Source organism: Astatotilapia calliptera, chromosome 20 (assembly GCF_900246225.1).
Source record: "Astatotilapia calliptera chromosome 20, fAstCal1.2, whole genome shotgun sequence".
NCBI classification, from domain to species: domain Eukaryota; kingdom Metazoa; phylum Chordata; class Actinopteri; order Cichliformes; family Cichlidae; genus Astatotilapia; species Astatotilapia calliptera.
This window is the reverse complement of record NC_039321.1, coordinates 12,495,488-12,507,540: the sequence shown is the minus strand read 5'-3', so window position 1 is coordinate 12,507,540 and position 12,053 is coordinate 12,495,488. Positions and strand designations below refer to the sequence as shown.

General features: G+C 39.9%; 1 protein-coding gene across 1 annotated transcript; it reads left to right on the top strand.

Annotated features, from left to right (window-relative positions):
* Positions 1-5,479: 5,479 nt before the first annotated feature.
* Positions 5,480-9,972, top strand: LOC113013631 (60S ribosomal protein L22). Its single transcript, XM_026154685.1, has 4 exons — positions 5,480-5,576; positions 6,383-6,490; positions 8,143-8,267; positions 9,585-9,972. The coding sequence occupies exons 1-4, from the start codon at positions 5,565-5,567 to the stop codon at positions 9,727-9,729; spliced, it is 390 nt and encodes a 129-aa protein (XP_026010470.1). The 5' UTR covers positions 5,480-5,564; the 3' UTR covers positions 9,730-9,972.
* The last annotated feature ends 2,081 nt before the right edge of the window (positions 9,973-12,053 follow it).

Below are 12,053 nucleotides of genomic sequence, written 5' to 3'. Positions count from 1 at the left end.
GGCTCTTGACCTATCTCACAAAATTCAAGGAGGATGGTGGGAGGGGTGACAGAGGGATTAAAGGAGAGAAGTCTATAAATAGGAAACAACAGAAGGCAGCAAAGAACAGTGAAACACTGTCAGTAGCCCCTCAGCTCTCCACTGCAGCACATTTGAATCATATCACTGCAGGCTTCAGCTTTTTCTTTTGGTCTTTGAAGGTTACTCCCAGTAAACACCAGGACTGCTGTAGTTCCCAGTGACCTACACTTACAGGACTGTAATGGACCGTAATATCTTAAGAGCTTCGCTGATTTTAGAAAAGACATGGTGTCATTGAACCGCTAAGTGCTGGAGGGAGCTTTAGTCGACTTCCAGTGAAGAAGAAGATAACGTCCTGCCATTAAGAAAGTGAACGTTAAAATATTTATTGGTTAGAGGTCAAGTGGGACATGGCAACATGGGGGAAAGGTTTAATGATCACTGAAAATGTCCTTTTTTCATGTCCCATGAAATCGAAATAATTCTGCCAAAAGTGAGTAAGTGATGAGCCAGAGAGTCAGTGAGACTGGGATGGATCTGTGACTGTCAGGTTTTAGAGAGCAGGACTGTATGAGAGAAAGCCGAACGCAGACTGAACCTGTGTGATTCTTTTAGAGCATTGTCTCACCAGTCATCCCCCAAATTTAGACCCAGTTCACGTTCCCAAGCAGCCTTTAGTAACTGGTGAGGAATCAAAAAATGACATTTCATTATAAACTTTAGAGCTAATTGGCTTTTGAAGAGGGTCTTGGCTCATAAGCTCCTCCCACTGCTGTGGAGAAAAGAACTGGGAATAAAACCTTGGCACAATGTCTAATCTGAAAGCACTGAAACAGGTCAGAAGGACGGAGATCTGAGAGAGAGAGATCTGTGACGCTGCAGAAAACACCATCATTGTAAAAATCATTAAAACATGCCAGCCCCTTATTATATCATGCTAAAATGGTTGAAACAGATGATTCCTCAATAAAGGAGATAACGTAGATACTTAGAGAGTTAAATTTGACATGCCTCCTAGACTGATGCCAAATTTTCAGTGTGGAGTGAACTAAGGGTTAAGCCAGAGAGGTTGGATGGAATAGAAGAAGTAAAGCATTTAGAGTGGATGAGAAACAGGACGGGGGCTCTACACTGCGCCATAGAAGGTCCAAAGATCTGAACCAGAAGGAGATTTTGGGGATATGCGCTGTCCAGTATGGAACAGGAAGTTAGGAAGTGACAATCCGCCTCTGAATTTTACATCTCTGAAGTGTGGATTTGTTCAGATGGTCATTTTAATCACACTGATTTTACCAATAAGTGAAAGAAGTAAGCTTCCCTATCTTTGGAGGTCCTGTTTAATTAGCAGAGAAAACAGCATTTAATGTTACATTGATCCTTGATGTTTAAAGTCAGAGGGGCCTAATTTAAAAAAGGGACATCAGAATGTGTGAGCAGTAATGATGATAGGCTAGCATTAACTTTTAGCGATGGTCACTCTATAATCAGAGAATGAACCAAATCTGTGAAAAGCAGATAAAATAAATGATTTGGAGAGAACAGGATCTGGGACATACAGCAATAAATCATCAACACAAAGCGATAACTTAAATTCTGTGCCTAATTGGGAAATTCAGCTAAAAATAGAGGAGGATCTCAGAAAGACTGACAGGTGCTCTATGTGAACAATAGGGGGGATAATGGGGACGCCTGTCTCGTGCCACAGGAAAGACTAAAAAAGCCTGAGTGAATGCTATTGGTGGAGATGCTGGCATGAGCAGATGTATAAAGGACTCTTATAGAAATGAGAGCGGCAGATTTTGAAATTAATCCAGTTTTAAGTGAAACTACTGCAGTTGTCAATGGTGACAAAGGCACCTGTTTGTCCATTATGGAAACTGTTAGCCGATAAAAGTCTAATCATTAAAAGTGCTTCTTTCTGTCACTGTCAGGCTCTTATTATAAATGTCTACAGCTGCTTAGAGAGAGATTTGTTAAAGAGCCTGATCATTTTGGTTTAAACAGAAACAAGTGATTTATGCCAGAACGTCCTGTCCTCCCTGTTTCTCCTCACTGCTTCTCTGATATCCGCCCCTCCTCCTCCTCATACCTGCTGTGGCGAATGAAGCCTTTGGGCCTAACCACAGTTGGTCATTGAACAGTGTAAAGGTAAACCAAAACATTTTTCTTTTTTGTTTCTGTCAATCTTGAATGAAGTGATGCTAAAATACTGTTTCTGTAAACGGAGCTCTGCTTTGAACAGAGAAGTACAGATGCTTTTTGTGATGGAGGAAAATTATTTTATTCATTTCACAAAAAGATGTATCTTTGTAGACCATAGCGCTGTCAAACACTCACAGCTGTACATGGCTGTGATAAAACAAGTACTATCAATGAAAATACTTTGATGGCATGAAAAAATGTAACAAAAGGGCAAATTATTATGTGTAAACACAATACTGATGTAAAAAACAGTCTGGCGTGCTCAGTCATCCAGATAAGGCAATTCTGCCTGACCGGAGAGGTGATGAAACGTTTCTCCCACTGAAAACATGAAAATAGGACTAAAAATAAAATATTAGTAAAAGTACAAATTTATGACAATTCTTGCATTGCATCAGTTTTCCTAATTAACTGCTTAATAAGTGTATATTAATGTTACAAATGGTAATAATGTTACAGAAGTTCTACATATTCATATTTTTATGCACATAGCAGTGTTTGAAGTATGATGTTGTTTTTCAGAGAGTAACTTATAATTGTGCAAAATATTCTTGCTGCACCCTCCTTTATAAATGATCTCAATAGGGAGCTGGAACAAGTTGTCCCGGTGGCATCTTCACCATCACTGTTGAGAGAGGCGATGCCAGCACAGACAAAGCATTGTTTCTTACATGGATTCTGCATGTGCAGATTCAGGAACACTGAATCTCATTTACCCTCAGCAACTGAAGCCGGCTGTGAAGTACTTCAGAACATCTTCCTTCAGCTGGATGCCAGCAGGCTCTTGACCAAAGTACAGATGCTCAATAATAATGTGTATGAATGAGCTGAATCTTCTGACAAATGGGCAGAATTTTATTTTAGACTGAAAGTGAATAAAATGATCCATTGGTTAAAACAGCAGAGGAGGGAAAAACTACACTTGAGAAAATGTTAGCAAACTTTGTAACGTTTGTTGAAGGTTGGTGAGCAAGTTCAAATTATATGTTTATGAGGTATGTCGTATTTATACTCCATGCAATACAGACAAAGAGTAAAGAAAAATATGTGATTTTGACTGCAGGGTGAATGTGCGTAAACATACTTACATGTGCACGACTAAAGTGTCATCTTATTGACCTCTTATGTTGGCAGAAATGTTGTCATTTTCATTTATCTGTCCATCAGTGTCATGTGGTTTGGGTTTTTCTTTTAAACTCACCTACAGTGCAGGCATGTATTGATCAGTATTACAGTTAAAATCTACACAGATCCATAAAGGAATACATCCAACCAGTGTTCCCTCTAAGCTGTGCATGGAGACTGTGTCAGCAGTGCGCGATTGATCCAACTAAAGCAGGATAACATTTATTGTTCCTGAGCTTCATGTCAAAGTAAGGAAAAAGATCAGAGATGGATCATCAGCGCAAGATTATTATCAGAAATGGTTTCCATACTGTTAACTGTCGAGTGGTTTGAAGACGCAAGACCATTAAGATCGGTGATATGCTCGGACTCAAGTTCATCATTGGCTAGTTTAGTATTTAGTATTTATTTATTTATTGTCATTGTCAAGAACAATGAAATTGCGTTTGGGGCTTCCATACAACCCAAAAAAAAGAAGAAAATAATAAATACCCCTTAAAACCCAAGTGTACATATTTAACCCAGTGTGACTCCAATGCAATAAGACAATCCTTAGCAATAATGTTCGTAGAAATTCAGACAAAGACCTGAGAAACATGACAAAATACAACAATGCAACCCATTCAATATTATTGTACTGTGAGATATGATATCAGATATGATAGTTATCTATTTAAGAAAGAGGGGGGGGGGGTGGGGGGGCAGGAGGGGGAAGAGAATAAAGATATGATGCACCAATGCAGACCAGTTCATTGCTATTAAGAAGTTGGATTAGTTTGCAAGACAGTCACTCAGATAGCAGGCCACACAATCTGATAGAGATTCAACAAACACTATGGAGTTGATACGATGGGGCTAATGGTCACCTTCTTGGGTACCAGCGCATCATGAATCAGGGGAAATGAAAAGGCAGGTGTTATGGGGAATCTTATGTTGAGTAATTGTATTTGTAATGTTTTATTGTAAGTTCGGGGCACTGAGAATTTAATTCATAGAGTCCCCAGGAGACATTGAAACAATGTTTAGTCAATATCAGGTGATTCTATTGAATCAACGTAGTGAATTGTAGTGAATTGTAGTGAATTGCTCACTACACTCCCCTCAGAAAATAAATGTGCTTTTGTTTTATCTTTGTTTTAAGACGATGATCAGCTCAAAGTGCTCAAAACGTACTTATAGACATTTCTCATGCTGAAATAAAGAGCACTTATCAGCCTACTGGAAACAGATTATTTCAGCCCGGTTTCCTGTTTGTAAACTGACTGATCTGCTGCCCAGTGTCCATCACTCCCTCCCGTTAAATCCCGTTTGTTACTTTTAACCCAGATCAGTCACTCTGAGAGGAAACAGGCTCCAACAGTTCTGCGCTGAGAAAACGGGCTGCAGTTGTTTATTTTGTGGAGGCTGACGTCACCAGGGGTGTCCAACCTCAGGCCTCGAGGTCCGGTGTCCTGCAGGTTTTAGATCTCACCCTGGGTCACCACACCTGAATCAAATGATTAGTTCGTTACCAGGCCTCTGGAGAACTTCAAGACATGTTGAGGAGGTCATTTAGCCATTTCAATCAGCTGTGTTGGATCAAGGACACATCTAAAACCTGCAGGACACCGGCCCTCGTGGCCTGGAGTTCCCCCACCCCAAACAGCAGCTGTCCACGTTAAACCGTCACTGTCACGTGGGCGTGTTTCCTGTATCAGCAGCAGGTGTTTAACAGCTGACAGGTAAACCCGCGGGCCCGTCAAACTAATCGTTGTCGTGAGGAAAATGTCGACTCGTTGTTTATGTTACAAAAAGACGGACCAGGCAGAAGGTGTTTTGGTTTTTTTTTTTAATTAAAATAATTTAATTGTTATCTTAATATAATATCGATACGTGTATATATTTGAACGAGCTGGAGATGGAGACTTTATTTTGCGGAGGTCTTTAATATTGTTAGAGCGATCAGACGGTTCCGTGAAAATGACGAATCTGCGGGTGCAACATTTTTAACACGGAGAGTGAAAAACAAATCTAACCAGTTAATGTAAAAACTAGTTAACAAGGAATACCGGGACTATTGCGAGGTTCTATGAACATCCATTGCTGTTTTTAAAAAAGTTTATTGGATGAATGGAAATGAAGCGATTTTGGGACAAAACGAATTCCATCAATTTTTCGGCGTATGATGTGTAGCGCATGCGCACCGCTTGCTCTTCCTTTTTGATAGCTTCTTCACCATGGCGCCTATTGTAAGTAAAAAGTCGTGCTAAAATCTATCGAAGTTGTATCTTTTCCTATATGAAATCTGGAAAAAACTGGCTTGTTGCATCTACATGGACTAAAATGCAGGGTTTGGGTCCGTTTGTGATGGTTTTTTTCGGTTACACAGCTGAGTTTTTTGTGGCCTATGGCTGTCTGTGAGTTAACGTTAGCTTAGCAGCGTCGCAGAGCTAACCACGTTGCTAGCCCTATAACGATACCTTTGTTTAATAAGGTGCGCAGATAAGGTTTTGGAGGCTGACAGTATCTACGGAGCTGTGTTTGTTTGTTTGACCTGCTTGTTAGTTAATCGCTCCGAGACGTGGACGTTACTAGTCGGGGGATTGACGCAGAGCTCAACTCATGGAGATGTTTTTAATTACTTTTAGTCGTACTTATCAAAACATTAAAGAGTCGAAAATAGCACTTATGCATACTTAATGTTGTCATTGAATGTTCTTATAATTAAAGTCGAGCTTTGGCTAGAATCGAAGTACAGTTGCATCATCACGTATATTAAACTGTTATGCTGAATACATATAACTCTGTAGGTAAAAGCAAAATCCGCTATTAATTCAGATTGCAGGATTTTTGCGGTTGAATGTGATGGTGACCAGATTTTACCAATCGCTCTTTGGACCTATGTACTGCACAAACGGGAAATTAACATTTTGATACATTGGAATGTTAACAGTTGGTTGTTGTTGGGTGTTTTACTAAATTTTGTTCATATAAATGTAGTGGACAGCCTAGAGGTTCTTTGCAGTGAAGTAAATGTTTGTCCTTCCATTGGCAGAGGAAGCAGAATGTCAGCAAAGGTGGTAAGAAGAAAAAGCAGGTCCTAAAATTCACACTGGACTGCACGCACCCTGTCGAAGATGGCATCATGGATGCTGCCAACTTTGTAAGTTTTAAGCTGTAACTTTTTCTGAGTTATTTTATTACCAATTTAAGACTAAAGGCTGTCCTGCACAAGCTGCAGGGCTTCTTTGAGATGACATTCCTAGCCAGATCTGGCTCACTCTACACCCTTTTTGAGTTCAGCCTCCATTTGGATTAGCTCGGGAAACCACACCTTTACACACACACACCTAAGCTTCGGACTATTTTTTTTTTTCTTCTTCTCTTCAGTCGGTAACATTTCTTGCTACAGATGTCTTTAGGGCCACATGACACTAATGGTAAATGGCCTGCATTTGTATAGCGCTTTTCTAGTCCCTAAGGACCCCAAAGCGCTTCACACTACATTCAGTCATTCACCCATTCACACACTGGCGATGGCAAGCTACATTGTAGCCACAGCACTGACAGAGGCGAGGCTGCCGGACACAGGCGCCACCGGGCCCTCTGACCACCACCAGTAGGCAAACATGGGGTTAGTATCTTGCCCAAGGATATTTGGCATGCAGCCTGGGATCGAACCACCGACCTTCTGATTAGTGGCTGACCTGCTCTGCCACCTGAGCTACAGCCACTAAGGATGAATGTCATTAACATTTTCTCAGTACTGGTAGTTGTCAGCACCTAGTTACTGATACTCACTATAATTTAGTGTGAAATGCTTAGTTACTGGTTATACTTATACGAGTTGTTAAGAACAAACTAACAAGGCCAATGTGGTTATGTATTACAAAGCTGAGGTGGTGGCAATTTTTCTGGCAAGTGGCAAGAAACAGTGTGTTTACATGTTTAAGATGATATCTAAAACAAATAAGAGTAGGGTTTTTTTTTCTTCTCTTTTAAGCAACAAGAAAATTGGTAAGTACCAACCAAGTTTCTGCACGTTGAACAGATAATGAGGTAAAGGTCTCCTCTCTGTGTGGCTCCTGTCAATTGATGAAGCTTTCTAGGTGCTAATTAGCTTTCTAAACTGCAGTTATTGGTTATTGCTCACAAGCATTTTGATGTCAACACAGCAGCATAACAGCTGTGATTGGAACACCTGAATTCAACAACTTGGGTGGGTGAGTGAATACTTTTGGCAATGTGGTGTACGCGCCACCAGAAAAGCTGTGCACAAGGACAAACGTTCTCATAATGCCAGTAACTGTACCTAGGATAAAGAAATGCAGATCTATTGCTTAAATAAAAATAGTGCTCGTTATTTTGACTTGAGGTGGAAAAACACTTGAACGTTTAGTTTGAAGATTGAAGGCTTTGCTGGAAACACAGGACTCTAAAGCAGTTACATGTAACACAGTCAAATGTGCTGCACAAAAAAGTCAAAATGAATTAACACCGAAGGAATAACCCCAGAAATGACTAATTTTTGAATATGTAACTATCTACTTGGGGACAAGTTTAATACCAGGGTTCTGTAGCCATCAAACTCACAGCCATACAATTGGAAAACAGCTCGTAATAATCCATACTACTGTTAGCTTCATTTAAGCAAAAAGGCCTGATGCATTTAAAATCCACAAACTCATTCACCGAAAGAGCTTTGTTGGTTTTATTAGAACTTTGCTTGTTACTCTTCAGTGAACTTGTTGCTCATGTGGAGCATAAATAGAGCCGTCGATATAAAGTAACATTTTTACCACATGTTAATTGCAGGAACAGTTTCTGCAGGAGCGCATTAAAGTGAACGGCAAGGCCGGGAACCTTGGTGGCGGTGTGGTCTCCATTGAGAGAAGCAAGAGCAAGATTACAGTGTCCTCTGAGGTGCCCTTCTCCAAAAGGTATCAGGCACTCACTGTGTTGTTTGATCCTAATGTAAAGTTCTGAGTAAGATGACGAGACCACATTACTAACAGAAGCAAATGTAAAGACCAGTTAACTCAACATCTTCATATAGATCATGTGACGTTACTAAAAACTGCTATTGGTGATTTCACTGTGCTGAAGGGTTCATGCAGCTGCAGCCATTCACAAATACTAACATTAACATTTTCATTTTAAGACATTAACAATATGGTGGCATATCGGTGTCAAACGACAGCTGACACACATCTTTAATCCTGAATGATCGGATATCGGAGAGAATGTAAAAATAATAATAATGAAACGATGTCTAATAAAGTGTCAAATATATTATATGAAATGTAACTTTCTCTCTTGCTGTGCAAGAACAAAGCTGCACAGGGTTTTTATTGAGTAGAATCATCATGTGACGTGAGCTGGGATATTACAACTGAAGACTGGAACCTGTAGTTTAATTGAAAGTGTAATTTCACAGCTAGTGAGCTTATTAGTCAGTTTTTTTTTATTTAATAGAGGATTCCAGAAAAGCTGAGTCTTTTCAAAACTAAAAATGGATAAATGTATTTGCCACGTAAGCAAATAGTTTAACAATTAATGATGATGTCAGGGAATGGATGTTTAGGGAGTTCATCATCATCATGATCGATGAGAAAACGGCCCATGGTGAACAGGATTCAGTTCTTAAAGGTATAATGGCAGTTATGAGTTCAGATGTCGCCACACCACCACTCTGTTGTGTTTGTCGGGGAAAAATGTGCTATTTTCATGGCATTGTTAAAGCAAGGTTTGCATAGCTTTTTGTAACATTCCATATACCAGGAAGCTATCCATTAGAGATGGACTGATCCGATATTACGTATCCGTATCGGTCCGATACTGACCTAAATTACTAGATCGGATATCGGAGAGAAATAAAAAATGTAATCCGATCCATTAAATATCAAAAATCACCTCACAAAACTTGCGACATGGCATAACTGCTCATAACCGTAGCGCGTCGGAACAGTATGCATCACGTGATAGAGCGGCTGTGGCGTGCGGGACCTGTCCGCGGTCTGGTTGAACATTTAGAGTTTGAACTTATACAAAATGCAGCAAGATATTAAAAAAACAGTTTTATTGATTAAAAAACACTATATCGGATTCATATTGGTATCGGCCGATATCCAAATTTATGATATCGGTATCGGACATAAAAAAAAAAAGTGGTATCGTGCCATCTCTACTATCACCCACCGTGCTGCTGTTCCCTGAAGGGGATTCAACTGATGATTCAACATCTCTTGTTTTTCCAGATACCTGAAGTATCTGACAAAGAAGTACCTGAAGAAGAACAATCTCCGTGACTGGCTGCGTGTTGTTGCCAACACCAAGGAGAGCTATGAGCTCCGCTACTTCCAGATTAATCAGGATGAAGAGGAGGAAGAAGATGATGATTAAAATGGCAATTAATCTGATTTTGTGTATTTAAATAAATGTTGTTTACAATACAGAGTTTTTGTTTAAGGTTCTTTTTCATAATGTGATGACAGATCCGGAGCAACATTATTCATTCCAGTGTTACTGCACTGTAGAGCACTCACTGTAGGATCTACATAGGACCCAATGAATCATGGAAACAAGATTTTAAAAAATTGCAAATTAAGCAGCTCAGATGGGCTGAAATAAAACTGAGCGATGTGATTTTGTTCATTCTTCATTGTTGTGAAGTGGGCGGAGTCTTCATATGGTCAAATATGAGTCAATTACTGCTGGAGTTGAAAACAAACTGCTTGTAATTTAATGTAAGAGTTCTTCACAGGGTTCTTTCTGTCCTGTGACAAACCCAGTACACCCTCTGACTTATTAGCTTGTAGATCCAGCTTTAGGAGGACATGTTTTCTGTTTGTCTTGCGTTGTTGTAGAGCAATTTTGGCCCCACTACAACAATCTGTTGTGGATTTGCTGGTGTGTTTGGGGTCACTCTCCTGTTTCTCAAACCAGTTTTGCTCCTTTCGTAGTCTTGATGGTGGTGATTTGGTGGCTGAGGAAAGGCACAGACCAGTTTCATGTCATTCCACATGATACCACTCAGCCAATCAAATGTGTGTATTCTGGGCAGCAAACACTACGACTGTACAGTACAGACAAGATTTAGAGGCAAATGATGCAGAAAAAGATGGTAGAAAGCAAAAGAGAATGATACATGTAGGGGGAAAAAAATGAGAGCAATACAGTAATGAAGTACCAATACTTCAGGTTTCTGTATTATTTTTTTTTCTGACAACGTTTTGCTTTTAATCCCTACAGTTTTAAACAGGTATCTGAACTTTCTACTCCTTTCACAACAGGCTGTTTGCTTAAGTTATGGTCAAACGTCTTAAAATACCCCAATTTGTCCTGTTATCTATTGTAATTCAAGTTGTTTAAGTACAATGAAAGCTTGAAATGTTACAAAGTGGTGAGCTGGCAGAGGTTTAAAAAAGTAAGGTTACTCAAAACTGAAAAATCATGTACATTTCACAATGATACATGGGTTAACAATTTAAAGCTGTTCTGCAGCAATGGAGGTTGATCAAGCCTTGAAAGCTGGTGTAATTCCTACAGCTGTTCCAGCTGTTGTGGATTACTTTGTCTGCATAAAAGTTGAACAGTGTTGTACTACAGAAAGTAGTGTGTTGGTACAAAAATGGTGAGAAAAAGGCTATTAACAATGGAAGAGAGAAGGACCATCATAATACTAGCCAGCTGATTCTAATAATATGGGGTGATAACAGGAGGAGGAAAAACTGCAGAGGTGTGTAAGACTGGCCCCCACTATAGTCACGTTTTGGGTAGGTACAATAAGTTTGTCCAGGTTTCTAGAAATTAGAGCTGCTCCATCCAAACTGGGATGGATTCTGTGTCTCTTAGAAAGACCATGTTTTCCCCAGAAAATTTCCAAATGATCTATGAAGCCCACATTTTTGGACACCACTCAGACAGCCACCATTTTAAGGCAAACATGGACCCTAAAGATCTTTAAAATGTTTTTTCTAACCAGATTCTTACTCTGGATGGCATTACCTTGGCCTCCAGTAACACTGTGAGGAACCTTGACCAGGACGTCCTTCAATGCACATATTAAACAAATATGTAAGACTGCTTTCTTCCATTCGTGCAACATCTCTAAAATTAGAAATATCCTGTCTCAGAGTGACGCTGAAAAAGTAGTTCATGCATTTATTACTTCTAGGCTGGACTACTGTAATTCATTATTATCAGGAAGTCCTAAAAACTGCCTGAAAAACCTTCAGTTAATCCAAAATGCTGCAGCATATTTCACCTGCACTGACTTCTCTTCATTAGCTCCCTGTTGAATCCAGAATCAAATTTCTCATCTCATACAAGGTCTTGAAAAATCAGGCTCATCATAAAGACGTTGTAGGCTGTTAATTTACTTGTTCCTAGAGTATTTAAAAGTAGAATGGAGGCACAGCCTTCAGTTTTCAGGCCCCTCTTCTGTGGAACCAGCTCCCAGTTTGGATTTGGAAAACAAGATTCCCCCTCTACCTTTTGGATTAGGCTTAAAACTATGCAAGTGCTGGATCAGGTGACCCTGAATCCTCCCTTAGTTACACTGATGGGGGCTTCCTTTGATGTGAGGAACCCCCCTCTCTGTTTCTACACTACTCCGCATTAAATCAGTCATTATTTCTCTCTGGTTTTCTTCCACTACAGTGTTGTCCGGTCTTCCTGGTCATGAGCGCCCCTCTGAGCCTGGTTCTGCTGTAGACTTCATGTTA

Excerpts from the sequence above, each read along its gene's own strand:
- LOC113013631 (XM_026154685.1), top strand. Across the intron at positions 6,491-8,142 it reads TCATGGATGCTGCCAACTTT|GAACAGTTTCTGCAGGAGCG; the intron begins GTAAGTTTTAAG and ends TGTTAATTGCAG. Across the intron at positions 8,268-9,584 it reads GAGGTGCCCTTCTCCAAAAG|ATACCTGAAGTATCTGACAA; the intron begins GTATCAGGCACT and ends TTGTTTTTCCAG.